This window comes from Camelus bactrianus, chromosome 2, assembly GCF_048773025.1.
Source record: "Camelus bactrianus isolate YW-2024 breed Bactrian camel chromosome 2, ASM4877302v1, whole genome shotgun sequence".
Lineage (NCBI taxonomy): Eukaryota > Metazoa > Chordata > Mammalia > Artiodactyla > Camelidae > Camelus > Camelus bactrianus.
The window spans coordinates 134,711,773-134,732,205 of NC_133540.1; the positions used below are offsets into that span (position 1 = coordinate 134,711,773).

At 46.1% G+C, this 20,433-nt stretch overlaps 1 protein-coding gene across 5 annotated transcripts in view; it reads right to left on the minus strand.

The window, feature by feature from the left end:
• HTT (huntingtin) overlaps nucleotides 1-20,433 on the minus strand; it is a 123,361-nt gene that overhangs the window by 99,759 nt on the left and 3,169 nt on the right. For all 5 annotated transcript variants that reach the window (XM_074351387.1, XM_074351381.1, XM_074351373.1 and 2 more), the window contains exons 2-3: nucleotides 8,425-8,508; nucleotides 503-623 (exon numbers count right to left, since the gene is read on the minus strand). In XM_074351387.1, coding sequence (XP_074207488.1) covers nucleotides 503-623; nucleotides 8,425-8,508 — 205 coding nt within the window. The remainder of the gene's footprint in view (nucleotides 1-502; nucleotides 624-8,424; nucleotides 8,509-20,433) is intronic.

Below are 20,433 nucleotides of genomic sequence, written 5' to 3' on the forward strand. Positions count from 1 at the left end.
GTCCCCCACCCCCAGGTGGCTTCATCAACCCTTCCTGGGAACTCCTACCTCCCACTCAGGTCGCGCTACTCCAGCTACGCTCCTGCAGAGGAACACCTTTACCTGCAAACAGCACCCCTGACCCAGGTCTAGGCAGATGCAGGAGAGTGACACCACAGGCAGATTCCACGCCCTGTCCCCTGCCTCCTCAGGGCCTTGGGTTTCGCTGCACTACACCCAAACAAAGTGATGCTTTCCCCAACGGCACCCAGTGGGCATCATCAGTGCCCACCCCTGGCCAATGTCCCACGCAGAATAAGGGCAAACACAGTTCCTTCTGGTTCAGTAGCGGCAGCAAGCTCACCGCAGACGTCAGAGCGCACCCAAACCACACACCATAACTGAAACAAGAGCAGACGTCCAAGGGACTCGGCCACTCAAAACAAAGGAAGGCTAAATTCTGCTTTCTTCTCTTGGCCTGCAATGGTCACAGCTCGGAGAACGCCATCCACGAGGCTCTTACCTTTATGACCTTGTTGAGGCATTCGTCAGCCACCATCCTAACATCTGACTCAGCGTCATCGCTGCACAGCAGAAAAAGTTCCATGGCGATGCCCAGAAGTTTCTGAAACTCAGGAGAATTTCTAAGTAAAAAAAGGAGAGACTGTGTCAGACAAAAGGAACCTAAGAAGACATGATGATAAGAGGTAGTGAGGTACCTGGAGTCCTACATGGGATTATGGAACAGGAACAGAAAAAGGACAAGACATTAAAAGTCAAGGCTAGCGGCATACGGATATTGATTCATCAACTGTGAAACGTGCCAGAGTAACGGAAGTGCTAATAACCAGGTAACTGCATGTGGGGTTTACGGGAACACTCTATACTATCGCAATTTTTCTGTAGATCTGAGACTATTCTAAAATATTTTAATTTTTTTAGAGAAAGAGGTTGTACTTGCAAGGCAATCTCATTTTGTTTTAGTTAAAAAGTCTTAAAAGACACTGCTTTGTGAGTATTTTAACTCAATTTTTAAAAAGACAGGAAAAAAAAGACATGGCTTCAGATACTTAAAACTCCAGATAGGCATCTGCCCTCTGCCAACAAGTTACTTTTACTTATAATATTCCTGGAATCTGGAAATTCGGTGTAGCATTATAACCCTTTTACTCCTTCTTAATCTTGCTTTCAGTGCTCTCCAAAGTGTAACCCCGCATCACTGCGGACTCGACACCATCGTGGTGAGGCTGTTTTGTTTCAGTCTCAGCTGGAACCTGTGCGATGTTAGTAAATGGCTTTTACAAGTTTAACTGAGAGAGACTGTTCAGGGAGCTGTGTCCAAACTGGCTCAGCACAGCCGAGGAAGACACACGCTGTGCGCATGGAACTGACTTCGCAGCGCGGTGAAGCGCGGCCAGGCGGTAACACAGCAATCCTGAAAGGGCTGCTGTTCCTGAAACATCCGAACCAGAGCGCAGCTCCATGATCTAACTCGAGTCCTCTGAAAGGGAGGCCTCGCCCTGCAGCCTAAGAGAAAGCGAAGGACCACATCAGCGATGACCAGCACACAAACAAGAGCAAGAAACGCGACGGGCCTCCCCGCAACACGTCAGACTCATCTCTGCGGAGCAAGCTCTGGACGAACAGCCGGGGAGAGGGCCCCGGGGGCCGGCCCAGCGCGCGCAGCTCTCCCAGCGGGGCGCCCGTGCAGGGGGACGGGCGCTCTGTGTGCAGTTTCACACTCTCCAAAAGACACAACAGTAAGAGCAGGTAGAATCAGTATCATGTTTCATTTAATCCAGTATGTCCAGTATTGCTACTACTTCAACATGTAATCAATATGAAGAAATTACTGTGATACACAAGACAACAATCTTTCTTACAGCACATCTCAATTCTGACATAAAATTTTCATCAGAAATATTTTATTTGTACATGGATTTCATAAAATTCACAGTTAAAAAAGGCTCCCTTGCAACTAGGAGATAAATAAATTCTGGAGACCCAATGCACAGTTTAGTGATTACAGTCAATACTACTGTGTTTTAAACGTCAAAGTTGCTAAGAGACTAGATCTTAACTGGTCTCAACACAAAAACAGAAACAGTAATGACGCTCCGTGATTAAGGTGTCAGCTAACACTGCGGCGAACCCACATCGCACTGTGTAAACACATCTCACCCGCGTGCGCACCTCAGACTCCCGGTCTTACATGCCAATCATCTCTCACTTTTCAAAAAGGAAAAAGTGCGTTTACACACCGTTCCTAACCATGCTTAAGAGCTCTCCAATCACTACACCGTATATCAATTTTTAAACTTGATTTTAATAAACCAGATACAGGGCTACTTAGATTATCTGTTTCCTCTTGAGAGAGCTTTAGAAGTTTGTGTTTCAAGATCCTTGATCGAGAGTGAATTCACCGGCACAGCTTGTAACTCTGCCTGACAGTCCTGAGCGCCTGTGGCGCCTGGGCTGACGCCGTCCCCTCATTCCAGACACCGGGAACCTGTGGCCTCACTCCTTCCCGATCAGTCTTGCTAATTTTACTGACATTCTCAAAGAACCCCCTTCTGGCTTTACTGGTTGTCTACGTGCTTCTCGGTTTTTAATTCTGACATTTGTTCTTACCATGTCTGTTCTCCTGCTAAATTTGGGCTTCACCTGCTCTTCGAGTTTCCTAAGGTGAAAGCCACGTTGCTGCCTGACGCCTTTCTTTACCTTTACCAGGCATTCTGTGCTATAAATGTCCCTTTAACATCCGGCAGCAGCATACTGCAAGTTCTAAAATCCTTAGTTTTTATTTTCAATCAATTCAAAATACTTTCAAATTTCCCTTTTGACTTCTTCTCTGGCCCACGGGCCACGTGGAAATGTGTTATTTGTTTTCCACATATTTGGGGCTTTTCCAGACAACCTTTCTGTAACAGATTCCAATTACACTGAGGTCAGAGAGCCACCGCATTTCAGTCCTCTTACCCTAGAGAGCCGTCTTATGGCCCAGCGTGCGGCCTTTCTTGGCAAGCGTCCTGGGAGCACGTGGGAAGAATGTCTTCTGCTGTCCTGCATGGGGTCTCTACAAAAGGTCAATTAGCACACACAGGTGGGTAGTGGTTTTTCAAGCCTTCTAGATCCAAATTTTAAGGATTTCTGAGAGCAGCCACTGAAATATCTGCCCGTAACTCTGTCTGTCTGCTTTTCCTTGCACTCTGTCAGGCTGTGCTTCGTGCATTTTTGAAGCTCTGTGCGTAAGTCCGTCAGCACCTGGGCCAGATGAGGTCCAGCCCACCTGACGAACTGATGCCTTTGTTACTAGGAAACAACCATCCTGGTCCCGGCAGCAGCCTGGGGTTACGCACCCGCTTCACCTGCAATATAACCAGCCTGGCTTCCATTCGATCAGTGTCAGCGCGCTGAACCTCCTGCCATTCTTTGCTGTGAACCTGTGTGACCTTATATTTAATTTAATGAGTGTCCTGCAGGCGGCATGTCTGGGTCTCGCTTTCCATCCGACCTGACAAGCTTTTACACATAATGACATCACTGACATAACCAGGTTTAAGTACACCACTGTGCTGTCTGTCCCACGTGCTCTTTACATGCCTTTCTCCCTCTTCCTGCCTTCTTTGGGGCTGAGTACTGATTGCTATGATTCCGTTTTATCTCCTTTTTTAGTTTATTAGCTATACCTTTTGGTTGTGTTTTCAATTGCTGCTTTACAATCTAGAGTGCATGTCCCTGATCTGTCACAAGCTGCTCGGTGACAGTACCCCACCTCACACATAGACAAGAGGCTAACAGCAGCACTGGGACAGGTTTCCTGCAGCTGCTGGAACAAACTACTGGAAACTGAGGGGCTCAAACCACAGAAACCCATCCTCTCAGTTCTGGAGGCCAGATGTCCAAGGTGCGGATCACCGAGCTGCAGTCAGGGTTCCGGGGTGCTGTGCTCCCATCGGGATGCTAAGGGAGAACGGCTCCTGTCCTCTTCCAGCTTCCCTGCCAGCCGCTCCTGGCTGCATCACTCTGGTCTACCGGGCCGGCATCTTAAGCTCTGTCTTTGCTCCATCTTCACAGCACCTCGTCTGTGTGAAAGTCCCCTCTGCCTCCTCGTTGTAAGTATACACATGACTGCATGTAAGGTCCACCTGGACAACCCAGGATAATCTCTCCATCTCAAGATCCTTAACTTAATCACATCTGTAAAGACCCCTTTCCCTTACAAGGTAATGTCCACACAGGCCTCCAGGGATTAGGACCTGTATCTCGGCAGGGAGGGGACATCACTCTGCCAACCACAAATGCACAGCCGAGCCTTGAACGCAGGGGTTAGGAACGTCAACCCTCTGCAAAGTCGAAAATTCACGTATAGCTTATAGTTGGTCCCTGGTATCCACCGGTCCCAGTCCAGACTCAATCAACCGTGCACTGGGTAGCACTGCAGTATCTTTTGAAGAAAAATCCATGTATAAATGGACCCACTCCGTGTAGTGCAAGGGTCACCTGCGCCTCCACTTCGGCTGTTCCGGCCGCATGCTACTGTGCCATGGCATGCATTGTACTCCTACGTGCAATAAACCCCTAATATACCTATTTTTGCTGTAAACAATCAACTAAATTTTTAAAAGATTGAAAGTAAGAGGGAAAGCCTCTTATTTACCCACTAGCTTTACCATTTCCGCTGTTGTCAGTCCTCTGTGTAGACCCAGAACGTCCACCTGAAACACTTTACTACTTCCATAGCGGTCGCCTGCTGGACATCAATTACCTCAGCTCTTGTGTGTCTGGAAGAGTCTTTACTCCACCTGTGTTTCTGAGAGAGCTTTTACACGGCGGACCGAGCTCCGGGGCCTGGCCCTCCCGGCAGACGTCGCCGCGCGGACCTCCGGTGCCAGCACTCTCACTTTTGGTCGCTTTAGGACTTTCTCATGTCTTGTCCCTACTTAACACATTCACTCCTTTCTCCAGCTTCCTGAACACATGAAATACAGTTGTGGTCACTGTTTTAACGTTTTCGTGTGCAAATTTTGCCACCCGGGCGATCGCTGGGTCAGCTTCAGCTGCCTTTTCTCTCCGCCGATCACGTTTTCCTGCGCCTTCGGCCATTTCTGACTGGATGCCAGACCTTGTAACTTCCGTCTTGTTGGGTGCGATATCCTTCTGAATTCCTATAAATATCCTTGAACTTTGCTCTGGAATGCAACTAGGTTACTTCGGAGGAGTATGACCATCTTGGGTGTTGCTTTTAAGCTTTACTAGGCAGGGTCTGAATGACATCTGTGTCTCGGGCGACGTCGCCCTGTCGCGAAGGCAAACCCCTCTGAGCTCGCTCCGCACCTCGGGAAGGATGAGGCTGTCCACGCCGGCTGCTGTGAACAGGAGCTCTTCCTGCCCTGTGTGAGCCTCAGCACTGGCTCCCTCCCACTCCTTCAGGTGATTCTACCCCGGCCCTGGCTCAGTGTGTGCAGCACCCCTGGGAAGACCTGAATGAGGGCGCTCGGAGGGCTCCAGGGGCCACTCCTGCAGTCTCTCCTCTCTGGTGCCCTCCCCAGCGGGCTCTGGCCACCCTGCCTCCCGAGGCAACCAGCTATGTCTCCTCCTCTCAGCACCCTCCGGGCTCTCCTGGGTTCCCCTCCTCGGGTCCTGGCTGGAAACTCCCTCCAGGCAATAATCTGGGGAAATACGGCTCACTGCATTAGTCTTCAGTTTTTCCAGAAGAGCCTGATGCCTGATGCCTTGACAACTATTGTTACATAAATTTTATCCATTGTTTTAGGCAGGAAGGTAAATCCTTCTTAGCCAGAAGCAAAAAACTTTCAAGATTTTTTTTAACCTAATTTTTAACATCTTATTGGTATCTTTCCTGGTCACAAATATAAATATCTATAAAGCATCCTTCATAAACCATCTTACTTTTTTTTCAGTTCCCCTGTGGGTAAGTTGTTAAGACTACTTTTTATTTTCTAACAGGATGAAGCGCACTGCACAGACAGCATCACACCTTCCCAACGACAAGCTCCTGACGGGAAACGGCCAAGTCTGACACAGACAGAGTTTGCCAAACTGCCTTTTAAAAGGTGGTATCACCTCTGACAAAATCCTGAGTATTTTTTAATGCTTGTCAATTTGACAGGTTTAAAAAGTTCATATTTTTGTTTTAGTCCCAGTCCACTGGTTACTAGTAAATACTAGCATTTTCCAAAGGAGGCACAAAGTCAGTGCTAGCCGCCATGTTTACTGGCCCAGTCACAGTTCGTTTCCCAATTACCGCCTCGCGGCCTTTGCCTGTTTCCCTACTAGGATGATGGGTTTTTTCTTCATGACTTACAACCACTCTTTTAGAAGCTATTAAGCCTTTGATATACATGCGGTCAATATGCGTATCATATTTCCTCAAGTTGAATTTACGTACTTTTAAGTTTAAAGTGGATTTTGACATTCTGAACCATACTCCAGATAAAACGTTTTCCTTTTACTGTTAGCATTCCACAGCCTAAGATTAAATGTTCTTTCTGTAGTAATGACTTCATTTTTTAAATTAGCCTGGCATTTCTGTTTGTTTGCAATATGAAGGAGACATAGTTTTCCTTCACCTAAACAGACGGTTGAGGCAATAGCCCCCCTTTTCCACACCAGCACAAACACTGCTTTTGCCACAAACTCACACACACACACTTTCCCGCTTCCTACTCTGCATCTTCTTTGACGCCTGCTTTTAACGCCACGTATACTGGGTCTCACCATATGACTAACGGTTTCAGATTTTCTTTGCAACATTTATGTATTTACTCTTGCAGACAAGTAAGTTGAATAATACCCCTACTAGAATTCTGATCAACCATTTTAAATTTATGGATTAATTTAGCCAGAATTCAACTTTATGATAAAGAAATCTAGAGGGAAGTAGTGTGGTGGCGCACAGAGATCTGTCACTGTCACTTCATTGTCTTCCTACAACATTTCTACAAATTAGATAGAAACAAAAATCACCCACGGTATCTCACAAAAGGAATGAGTTCATCTAAAACGAAGTATTCTGAAATCACTTTGAAAGTATAAAATACAAAAGCAAGGTGCCATCAAAAATAAGTGAATCACCAAGTTTCTGCCAGTACTAAAATCAAGATTATTATTCTGAGAAAAGAAATGTTCACATATTGAGGTCTGGGGAGGTCATTCTGGCCTATACACAAGTCAACTTGAATTTGGTGCTGACTACAACAGCCTGTCTGTGGCCTCTCAAACATACACTGTACGTCTGCTTTCATCATTAAAGAAAAGGGCACACTGACCAGAAGTAAAGAATGTCCGTGTTAAAAATAAAGACTAAATGCCTCCCGTCCTGGGACACCCCTGCTGGTCCTCCTCTGATGACAAGACTCTCTTTACAGGTGCCAAAGCCCTTCTGTATGTGCAGATCTGTTTGTTTGTTTGTTTTGCAACCTTGAAGGAACGTATCCCTGACTTGTTTGATGTTCTTTGTTCTGATAAGATACAAAACTGTGCTGAAAACCCTGCTTTCCCGGAGCAGTTTCTCAGAGTGATCTGAGAGGCTGTCTTCCGGGCTATCGTCCTCAGTTTGGCTCAGATAAAAGTTTTTTCTATTCCTATTACAGATTATTTATTGATTATTTTCATCGACAATTCTCAGAGCTTCTTCTAGCAGGTTATAGAGAGCTCTTTCCAGTTTCCAGTAGAAAAATAACATGAATGATTTATTCCAAGGGAAAGAAAAGCCAAGGGAGAAGTATTTCACACATGCCCATCTGAGTAACAGAATTCAGAAATCATAGGGACATCCGTCTCCTATTCGGCCTTCAGAAACAGGACTGAATATCTACCGTCCACAGCCACCAGAAACAACAGGCAGAAGACAGAGAGTCAAAAGCGAAGAGAGTAAAGAGAGCTAGCAAAGAAGCCACACCAGAGGTGATGCCGGGTCACCCCAAGAAAGGCCCAGCCGGGAGGCCGGCCTCGTCAACTGCCCGTGATCACCCCTGGAGAAAGGCCCAGCTGGGAGGCCGGCCCCCAGTCAACTGCCCGCGACGCCCAGAGGCACGAGGAGCAGGCAGAAGCCACGCTGGGGGCGCGAGCACCCTGGCAGAGACAGAAGCAGCCGAGTGCCAAACAAAAGCCAACAGAAGACCACGATGACCGGACAGGCTCCTGGACAGGCCCGCATTGTTCCAAACACTGCAATAATGTACAAATATCAAATAAAAGGTGACATGTAAATGATTTCAGTTACCAGGAGTGCTAATTAAACATAATGGTTACAATTATTCTGTGTAAGATTACACAAAGGAAACATTACTCATTCCAGTGTCTGGGTATCCTTGATACATACAGCCAGAAGTATGGGGAAGGGAGACGAAGAATATTGCCCACTAAGAATGAAAATACACAAGGTTTTTATTTTCACTGCAAAGTTAAAAGTGCAGTTACCTGAGAGACTGCGCCACTATGTTTTCACATATGGTCAGACAGTGATTCACACGGTCTTTCTTGGTGGCTGAGAGTTCTTTCTTTCTGAAAGGAAAAAAAGAGGAAGGGAAGTGAGCCTGTGTTGAGTTACTCACTCCATTAATTTTTATGTGGCATTCACTATTCAGTAGCATCTCTTGACTCCCAGCAGTAAACCACGCACGCCGTGTGGGGGCAGGGCAGGGGTGAGGCCAAGGAAGCAGGGAGGAGCTCGGCCCAGGGTTCCCACACAGCAAGGCTCCGCAGAAAAGTCAAGGGATGTTGCGAAGGCACCTGGTTCTCCACGTTAGAAAGGAGAAACTGCAGTGCAAACAGTGCTCATCCAAGATGACGCTGACGAGGGCGCATGTGACTCAATGAGGCACAATCCTACCACACATACCGTGTGTGCCAAGCTGCATCCACTCCCCCAGTTCCCATTAACTGACAGCAGTCAGCACACCACACGGACCTCACACGATTAGGTATAAAATACTGTCTGACAACAGCTTATTGCTTCTATACCACCAAACAGCAAGAAATAGGCCCCATGCTCAGAGCCTTTCTCAAAAGCCTCCTAGGAAGACTTCTTAGCCAAATGACAGAAGATAAACAGCCTGATCAGGAAGACGAGGGAGGTGGGGATGAGCCCAATCCAGGGTTTCCTATACAACACGGCTCCATAGAAAAGTCAGGGCATGGCCTCAGACTATACTGCAAAGCTACAGTAATCAAAACAGCATGGTGCTGGCACAAAGCAGACACAGAGGTCAGTGGAACAGAATAGAGAGCTCAGAGATAAACCCACACACTCTTGGTCAATTAACCTGTGACAAAGGAGGCAAGAACACACAATGGAGAAAAGACAGCCTCTGCGACAAGTGGTGCTGGGAAAGCTGGACAGCCACCTGTGGAAGAATGAAATTAGAACCTCCCCTAACACCATACACACACATAAGCGCAAAAGGGATTAAAGACCTAACCACAAGACCAGATAGCATAAGACTCCTGGGGGAAAACGTAAGCAGGACACTCTGACATAAGTTTCAGTCCATCTCCTACAGTAATGGAAACAAAAGCAAAAATAAACAAATAGGACCTAATTAAACTTAGAAGCTTTAGCACAGCAAAGGAAACCATAAACAAGATGAAAAGACAACCTACAGGACAGGAGAAAATATTTGCAAACAATGTGACTGACAAAGGATTCATTCCCAAAATATACAATCAGCTCATACAGCTCAATATCAAAAAAACAAACAAGCCAACCAAAAAATGGGCAGAAGACCTAGACATTTCTCCAAAGAAGACATGCAGATGGACAACAGGTACATGAAAAGACGCTCAACATCACTAATTACTAGAGAGATGTAAATCAAAACTACAATGACGTACCACCTCACATCGGTCAGAACGGCCATCACCAAAAAGTCCATAAATACACCAGAAATTGACACAACATTGTAAACTGGCTGTACTTCAATTTAAAAAAAAATTTTTTTAAGTCTACAAATAGTAAATGCTGGAGAGGGTGTGGAGAAAAGGGAACCCTCCTACACTGTTGATGGGAATGTAAACTGGTACAGCCACTATGGAAACCAATATGGAAGTTCTTTCAAAAACTAAAAATAGACTTACGATATGATCCAGCAATCCCACTCCTGGGCATATATCCGAAAAAGAAAAAAACTCTAATTCAAAAGGATGCACATACCCCAATGTTCACAGCAGCACTGTTTACAATAGCCAAGAACATGGAAGCAACCTAAATGTCTATCAACAGATGACTGGATAAAGAAGATGTGGTGTATGTACACAGTGGAATACTACTCAGCCATAAAAAAGAATGAAATAATGACATTTGCAGCAAAATGGATGGACCTCAAGATGATCATACTAAGTGAAGTCAGACAGAGAAAGACAAATATCATATTATATGATTTACTTGTGGAATCTAAAAATGATACAAATGAACTTATCTACAAAACAGAAACAGACTCACAGACATAGAAAACAAACTTACGGTTACCAAAAGGGAAAGGGGAGGGGGAGGGATAAATTTGGAATTTGGGATTAAGAGATACATACCACTATATATAAAATAAACAACGAAGACCTACTGTACAGCACAGGGAACTATATTCAGTATCTTGTAATAACCTATAAAGGAAAAGAATCTGAAAAAGAATATATATATATATATATATATATATATATATATATATATATATATATATATATATACACACACACACACACACACACAGACACACATAAAACTGAATCACTTTGCTGTATGCCAGAAACATTGTAAATCAACTATACTTCAATTAAAAAAAAAACCTGCTTAATAAAAACAAGGCAGGAGATGTTAAAGCTGCCCACACCCCGCCCACACCCACAGCTCCAGACGCCTTCAAGGAGCCACAGAAAAAAGGGAGAAAGGGACAATCCAAAGAGGAAGCCAAAAATAAAGCAAACTTAAGAACTGCATCCAGAAAAGAATTTGAGTGTGAAAGTCACCAGTGCGTTGTACTAACTAGAAACACGGAAACCAGAAGACTGTTAAGTTTTTGAGAGCATTCTATTACCTAAGGGGGGAAAGAAAACTAACGTACAAACACCAGTGACTATTTAATTTATCCCTAATGCTACCTTCAGGCTCCAAAAAGTACATCTGAAGAAACAGGCTCTTACAACTGTGCAAATCCAATAAAGACACACCCTCCAAAAGGCACCTCAGATGTGTCCGGGGAAGAAAGCAGACAAGGAAGAGCCTCCAAGGGGGAAAGTCAGGGGCCCAAGGGAAGGACAGGTGGGGCCTGAATGAGAGCTGCTTGCGGAAGGGCGCCTGACGACTGCCCAGTAGAAGTTCACCCCGTGAGGACTGGTGGCTGCGTGTTTCCCACTTTCCTGAGAGAGACTTATCCTGAGAAGCCACACTGAAGACTGCTAGTCATCCATCAAAATGCCAGGCTTCCCTCTCTCGACACGTGGCTCCAGCTGGAAGTTCCACTGCCGAGCCTCCCTGCAGCCAGGGACAGACACGTGACTCCGTTCTCAGAGGAAGTGGGATGGGAAGTAGCAGAAGGAGCTTCCGCCTGGCTGGCTTGCCCTGGGCATCTCCCCTTTCAGTTCCCTCCAATTGGAACAAACAGCCCTAACACCCAGTTTTTGATTCTACAGATAAAGACAATAGAAGGCTGCAGAGCAACAGGATGGAAGGAACCTGGACCCCAAGTGACCCCCACCTGCCCCCCAAGTTACCCACTTCAAAAGAGCTATGAAACACCCAAACATCCTGCACCCGGTGGGTGGATAAACAAACCACCACAGCCAAACAGTGGAACACTGCCCGGCAGTGAAAAGCAGCAAACCATCGACGCACACACGGACGGACCTCAGCGCACAGCCGCAAGGCTGCACGCAGTTCCGGTCACTCCACGTCCTGCAGGGACGCAAAGTGGTCAGCCATTTCCAGGGCCAGGCTGGGGGCCAGGGGAGCCTGACAACAAAGGGGCATGGGGTGGGGGGGAAGCCTCTGGAGGTGATGGAGCTGTTCTGAATCTTGAGTGTGGCAGGAGTTACACAGCTTTACGCATCTGTCAAAACTTAGCTCTGTACACTAACAAGGGCACATTTCATTATGTATAAATTACACCTCAATTTAAAGGAGGAAGGAGAAAGTGCTGTGCGAATTTAAATACTCTCTTCTTTGAACCGCCACATTAAGGAGTTTCCATTACAGCAGCTTAGAGTTTACCTAATTTAAGACAGCCATCGAGAAAATTAAAGAACACTGACCACTTTAAGCATTTTAGAAAGCAAACCAACTCACTTATCCATTACCCTTTGATTTCCAAAATGAAAATCTGCCAAGGCCTTAAGCGAACTGAATTCAAACACCCAGACTTCTAGCTACGTAGACAGTGGTCCCTCCATAGGCAGCCTCTCACATTGGGCTCTACACCGATTCCTAGGGGAGAGGTGATCAGAAAAAGTTCGACAAACACTCAACTAAGTGGACCTCACAACTTAATGGAGGTCAGAGTAGAAGCATTCACGACCTCAGATTCTCAGCACTCAGAATCTAAGCAGAACCTCCACCTCCCAACCCGAAAGGTGGTGGGCATGTGATTCACGGCAAGTGCCTGCACCCTGAGTCTGCATTTTTCAACTGTGACTGAAGGGGCTCAGCTGTATGAGTGGCACCCAGGGGTCTCTGAGGAGCCAGTCCTGACCAGTTGGTCATGGCCACCCAGGGCACAGCCTGGAGAGCACTTTGAGGCCTCACCTGCACTCGGAAGACAGACTGCTGTGCTGAGTGCCGGGGGCTGCCACGGGCCAGAGAGGGAGGGACGCCCAAGGACCCCTCAGGCTGCATTATCGCAGCAGGTACGAAGCACAAAATGCTGCCTGGACTTGGTAAGACAGCGCCACGCGCTGACACAAGCAGAATGTCAACATGCCAACCATTTCCGTGGTTACAGATGACCATGCAGGGTTTCCAGGTGTAGATTTCCCAGTAGAGCCACCAGGGCACCAAAAAAGAGTAAAAGTTAATGGCTGCACACAAGTTACCCATGTGCCTGATGGAGAACTGGCTAGGCCCACGGAACACTCATCTATCTTTTAAGAAGTAAGAAATACAAACGTGAGTTTTAAAAAGAACTGTCTCTCTCCTCAGGTGTGGAGTAAAAGAAAGGAATACAGTTAACAATGACAATGACAATGACAACACAGCTCTCTAGACCTGCTGCCTCATTTCATTAAGACCTGCATGTGCTGTTCCCCATGCCAGGACTTGAGCAGAAGTTTATGAACTAGCAAAAAGTCAAAGACAGAACACTGATCTCACCCAGTAAAATAAAAACACCTTCTTCCGTTGTCTGCTTGGGTCCAGCTCCTCCTCTGTGCTCCTGGTGGGGGAAGGCCTGCCTTACTCACCCAGGACACTACCCCAGGCCCTGATCGCCCCAACCACGCTCTTTGGTAGTAACTGTTCCTGTAATTACCTTCCGAGGGGTGATGGACAAACAGGAAGGACCGTACAGTGCCTCTGCCACCAGCACTCAGCACATCTACACTGGGGAGGTGTTTCGTGGGCCGGTAACAAAGGAGTGGATAAGTAAGTGTTTTCTCTAGGAGGGCAGGTTAAATACACATTGACACTGACTCAAAGTTCTTTTTTTTTTTCAAATGGCAGTACTGGGGCTTGAACCCAAGACCTCGTGCATGCTAAGCACACGCTCTACCGAGCTATACCCTCCCCCAACTCTAAAGTTCTTGAGTCAGTCTTACAAGTAGGATTCAGAAGATAAATGACAATTACTTTAAACATGAGTTTCTAGAACCAAGAGATGGAAAGAAAAGTAGAAACAGCAAAGCTTAAAAAGGACAGAAATCGTGGAGCAACCCCACAGGCTTGAACCCAGGCACCACACGGAGCCCGAGCCGCAGCCCTGGGTTCTCTGGCTGCAGCCGAGACACCAGTGCCGCAGGCTCCTGAGGACCCTGACTGTCACGACCCTCCTGCCAGAAAGAGGGCTGTGCGCTTCCTATCACCATCAGCTACGAAGAAAGCGTATGTTTTATATTTTTCTTCCTAATTCATCCACAATCATTTTCCAGCAATCCAAACACTTTCGAGGGAAAAAAAAATCTGCCATAGTATATTTAAACTTAACCACACTCAGTAGATAACCCCCAAATCATAAGATTCTTCAGGCTGACAGAGTCAGTCTTCAACAGTTACTAGTCTTACTATTAAAATTCAAATAACTACTAAGTACCTATTCTGAGTGAGAAGCATGATGGCTACCAAAATACTTTGATTTTGCTCCTTTTTTTCTTAAATCCACTTTTATTCCGAACATGGTTAAAAGTGTGTAATTAACATATTATCATTAAAGAACTACAAAATCTTACTACGTCACAGCCAAACTCTAAAAATATTAGTTTAGGGGTTGAGGGGTACAGCTCAGTGGTCGAGCACACACTTGGCACGCATGAGGTCCTGGGTTCAGTCCCCAGTACCTCCGTCAAGGGAAAAATTTTAAAATACCAGTTTAAAAAGTCAGGCAAGTGTAACCAAAATCTTATAAAATCTCCTCTTCTATCACACTGAAGCATACCCACATTTTAAAGTGTGAGGGTCAGACTTTACCCTCAGACACCCCAACAAAAAGACATTAAGCAAAAATATCAGTAAATGAAAAAAACAATCCTTCCAGCGCCACCCACTGAGAGGTTATCAGGGCAGCAAGGTAGTTTTATCAGCAAAAGTAACAAGCACTCCCACCTGGTGCAGGCCCAGTACAATCTGGCCTCAGGCTACATACGTTCCAGCCTCTATCCCTGGTCAGCATGCAAACCTGCAGGGCAGCACAGTCATTCTGGCCGTGCATCTTCAGACTCAGTTCTTGCACATTCCACAGTCCCTGCCTAAGATCCCGCCTTCTCATCTTATTTGGTCCAATACACGAACCCAGAAGTTAAAGCAAACTACAACGATCTCATTCTCCCGTGGAGTTTAATTAGACTGATGAACTGATATGTCTGACTGACTTGTTCTACGTAAAGAGTAAGTCTGGAGATCGATGTGAAAACGGAACCTCCCTGCTCTGGGCAGGGACTGGCTGAACAGGGTGAGTGCTGCACAAACCGGGTAAGAACAGTCCTGACCCTTCAACTGTTTTTGGTAAACGTAGTCATTTTAAATCTACCTTTAAAATGAAAACAAACCTCAGTCAGCCCCTCTAACTGTGCAAAGAAGCAATCCGTACATAAAGACGCACTTGCAAGGAGGGAAATACAAGAATCAAGGACTCCACAGCATACTACAATCACATGAACATGCTTACCAAGGAACTAACTCTGAACATGGGAATTCAGGCCCTGTCATCTAAATTCTTGCTTTTAGAATTGTTATTTTAAGATTACACATGAGAAATCTGATTCCAGGTTGAGGTTGTGCAAGCTGGGCCCTGGACTACCCAAGGAACGGAAAACAATCACTCATCTTGTGCTCGTCTGGCTGTTCGTCCTCACATGTCCTCTCACGTCCACATTTCAAGTCGGTGCCCAGCCCCCACCCCACCCCAGGGAGCAGAACCAAGAGCCAGAGACTGCCTGCCTGCAGGAGCAAGGCAGTAGGTGGCCGGGCAGGGATCCAGGTCTTCTGATTCCACACCAGCGGCTCCTTAACTGTTGCCAAGTGTAGCACCAATGTGAGAGTGTCCCTGGAAAATTAGGACTCTGTCAGAGAGATTATTTTCTAAGAAGGAAAGAGACACCAAAAGTCATTTTGGAATTATATTTTGTACATAATATTAAAATAAAAGTACTGTCTGATTAGGGGAACCAAGGCCCAAGATCTCCCACCTCACGGTCTTCGGCAAAGGGCTGTTAACGCCTTCTTCTGGTGATTTAACTGAAGACGGTAACAACTACCAGCAACGAAGGTGCAAGTCAAAATCCAGTCTGTTATGCTCCGTGAACGAAGCCTCACACCAAAGCCCCCATGCTGTGTGATTCTGGCTGTAAAAAATGTCCAGAACAGGCAAATCCAGAGACAGAAACAGATCAGCGGTTGCCGGGGGCTGGGAAAGGGAAAACGGGGCGTGACCGCTAATCGGGAGGAGGCTTCTTTTCCAGGGGGGTGAAATGCTCCAGAAATTAGACAGTAGTGATGCTTACAGAACCTTGTGAATATACTGAGAATCACCAAATTGTACATTTTGAAATGATGAATTTTATGATACAAAAATCACAATCTCGATTTTTTAAAAAATCTGTCTGCAAATCCTGACAGCTCTTCTTCCCAGGCGGAAGGAACCTGACCACTTCTTGCCACCTCACTGCCGATATGAGTCTGGGCACAAGCTGCCAGCACCTCCAGCTTTGATCATTTCAGGAGCCTCCCCACTGATTTGATTACTTCAAATCAGCTTTATTTTCACAGCCTCTTTCCCTCCTGCTCCCCGTCCACCAGGGTGGCCTTTTTTGTTAACTGAAATCTTTATTGAGTTAATTGTAGATTTACATGCAGTTATAAGAAATGAAAGAAATCCAGTGTACACTTTACCCAGTTTCCCCCCATGGTAACATTCTGCAAAACTAGTAAAATGTCACAGGCAGAACACTGACACTGACACAATCCACTGATCTTTAGACTTTCAGTTTTACTTTTACTCACTTGTGTGGATGTGTGTATTTTGTTCTACACAATTTTATCAGATGTGTAAGTTTCTGAATCCACCACCACGGTCAAGATAAGGAACACTGCCATCACGCCGCGGACCCCCTGAGCTGCTCTCAGAACCACACCCACCTCCCTCCCAACTCCCTCCACTCCTTCCCCCCACCCAGCACCCTAGCAGCCACTCATCTATTCTCCACTCCTAAAACTGTGTCATTTCAAAAATATTACATAAACAGAACCATCCAGTATGTAACCTTCTGGGATTGGCGGTTTTCACTAGCATAAGTTCCTCAAGATTCATCTAAGCTGTTGCACACACTATCTGGATTCTGTTCCTTTTTATTGCTGAGTAGCTTAACCATTCACCTGCTGAAGGACATTTAAGCTGCTTCTATCTGGGGCTGTTATGAATAAAGCTGCTGCATACACCGTGTATAGGTTTTCTTGTTAACATAAGTTTCTCTTTCTCTGGGATGAATACCCAGGAGTGCACGTGCCAGGTCAGAGTAATTGTACGTTCAGTTCAGAAGAAACTGCAACTGTTTTCCAGAGTAGCTGTCCATTTTATAGTCCTTTTTATAACCAGCAATGATTAAGTGACCCAGTTTCACCTGCACCAGCACTTGGTGTTGGCAAAGTAATCTTTTAGGATCCTAAGTCACACCACTTGTTTTACTACACAAGCATGCATCTGCTCATTGAAAAATCCAAAGCCCTTATATTGGGGTCCAAGGCCCCGCACGGTTGCCTCCACCTCCTACTTCGGCCCTTCATTCCGCTTCAGCCCCTGGCCTCCACACCACTCCTGCAGTTGGAAGGCACTCCTCCTTGCTCCCTCCGCCTGGATCCCTCCTCCTCCAGACACGCACTCTGCTTGCTCCCTCCCTCTGCTCCAGGGTCACCCCCTAAGTAAACCACACAGCCCCTCCCCCCTTCATTCAGCTCTGCTTTCCTCCACAGCACACAGCACCCCGGCCTTGCTGGCTGCTGTAACCCCGAGGCCCAGAACAGGCCTGGGCACACCGGCTGAAGGGGATGCTACTGGTCTTCTAGTCCAGCCCCACGTGTATCCCCACTCCCAGTAGCTGGAGCTCTCAGCGCCCACCGCAGCTAGCTTGTCAGGGTTACAACCAACTGTACAGCCACACAAAGGCTCTGGGACCCTCGGACAGAGAAATGACACTGCCTCAGCTCCTCCTGGACATATGTAAGCAACCTGCATCCTCCCTCCCACGTGCTGGCAGCATTATGAACAACAACAAAGGCCTGATCGTCTACAGTGGAGCTTCCCAAGCCTTGGTGTGCACATAAATTGCTCACAAATCTTGTTAAAATGCAGGCTCTGATTCAGTAGGTCTAAGGTCCGGCAGTGATTCTGTACTTCTAATAAGCTCGCAAGTGACAGTAAAATGCTGGCCCTGAGACCACACTCTGAGCAGCAAGGATCTACAACATATCTTGTCTCTAATTCATATTGTCTCTGGCACCCGAGCTGGTTCCACTTAACACAGTGCTAGATAGTATCTTATACTGGGTTTTATTTTTCCTTCCTGTTGTCTGAATTAGACTAAATGTCTTGAGTCCATTCCAAGGTAGCTTACCCCATGCTTGGCTCACTTGCAGGGACCAAAGGTAACGGGGCAGGGCCTCTTAAGGTGGAGAGAAACTATCAACAGCCCGTGTGAAAGCCAGGACAGTGCGAGACCTCTGCCTGCACATCTCCGTAAGTCCCCTTTTAAAGAGAAACGACAATACTACAGAGCACTTGAAAAGAATTATATGTACCGCTGTGTCTTTGATATACTGCTAAGTGAAAAAACATGATCTCGGTCATGCAAACAAAAAAAAAAGGATACATTTAAAAGCTGGCATATGCATTAAAAAATCAGAGAAGACAAAAGAAGCTTAACAGTTGTAATTTTTAGAAAATGAGACTAGGACAGCCTGGGAGGAAGGCTTTGTTTTTGTATCTTCTGTACTATGTGAAGATGTTGTTATGAGGTACATGCGTAACTTTCATAATTTTTTAAACTAGTTAATAAAAGGCAAGCAACTAAAAAAGAAATCCTTCACAAAAGCGGTCCTACAGTATCTAATCCAGCAGTGGGCAAACCAGGCCCGCCTGTTTTGACCAGTCTAAGAAATGTTTTTACATTTTTTAATGGTTGACCAAAAAAAAAAAAATTAAAGAATATTTTATGACATGTGAAAATTGTATGCAATTCAAATTTCAGTGTCATTCATAGAACTGTACTGGAACGGAGGCACCTTCACTCATTTACATAGTGCTCCTGGCTGCTTTTTGCCTACAATGGCAGAGTTGAGCAGCTGCTGTAGCGACAGTTGTCCTTCAAAGTCCGAGACATTTACCACCTGACCATCTACATAAAAGAGTTTGCCAACATTCACGGGTCAGAAGACTTAATGTGAAGATGCCAGTACTCCCCAAAATGATCTGCACGTTCAGTGTGACCTGTCAAGAGAATCCCAGCTGGCTTCTCTGTAGTAACCAACAATATGATCTTACAATTCATATGGAGATGCAAGGGGTCCAGAACAGCCAACACCATCCCGAAAAAGAATAAAGTTGGAGGACTCACAGTTCATGATTTGAAATTGTGACACAAAACGACAGTAGTCAAGACTGTAGAGGACTGGCAGACCCATGGGATAGAATTAAGAGTCCAGAGGTAAAACCATACACTTTACGGACTGTTAATTTTCAACAAAGCTGCTAAGACAATTCAATGGGGAAAGAACAGTCTTTGCAACTAGCGGCGCTAAAACAATTGGATAATCCACATGCAAAAGAATGAAGTCGGACCCTTACCTAACACCATAAGATAAAAATTAACTCAAAATGGATCAAAGCCCTAAAGAGCTAAAACTATGAAGTTCTTAGAAGAAAACATAGGAGTAACAAATCTCTGTGACCTTGAATTAGGCACAATTTCTTAGATAACACCTAAAGCACAACAAACAGAGACAAAAGAGAAAACTGGATTTCATCAAAATTAAAAACCTCTGTGCTTCAAAGGACACCACCGAAAAATGAGGAGGGAAAAGGAAAAAAGGGAAAGAAGAGGTAGCCCACAGAGAGGGAGTATCTGTTCACAAACCGTGTGTCTGAGAAGGGCCAGCACCTAGGTCAGGAAGGGGAGTCACAGTCCAACAGCAAACAGACAAGTAACGCAAACGGGAAAGGACGAGGACACTTACACATCAAGCAAAAGAAAGAGGGCGGGGCCCTAGTCACTGCTGGGCTTCCTCAGACACTAATTCCGCCCTGGAATACACTCTGGCCTGTTTACCTCACCGCAGCACTTTTCTGTTATCTGCAGCAGAATAGAACCCTAACTGGTAACACCAACAATGGAGACATTACGTTATTATACTTAGCAGACAGAGGTGAACAAGCCCTACTGGTCCCACCTTCAAAATTCAGTTACTTCTGCCACCGTGCCACCACCATGCCACCACCAGCGTCCTGACACAATCCACCCTCACCTCTTACCCAGTGGCGTTGGTAGGTTCCCAACTGGCTTCCGGCTCCTGCTCGAGATTCCCTGCAGTCTGTTCTCAGCCAGTGTTCATCTGAAAAGGCAACTCAGGTCCTGCCACTCCTCTGACCAGACTCCAACGACTTCCCGCCTTACACAGAATAAATGCCAACATCTCTATCCACCCTGAGCCAAGGGCCTCCTGATCTCGCCTCCTCCTAGGTCTCCCTGTCCCTAACTCAACTGGCCAAACTGACCTCCTGGCTAGTCCTCAAACAGGGGGGCTTG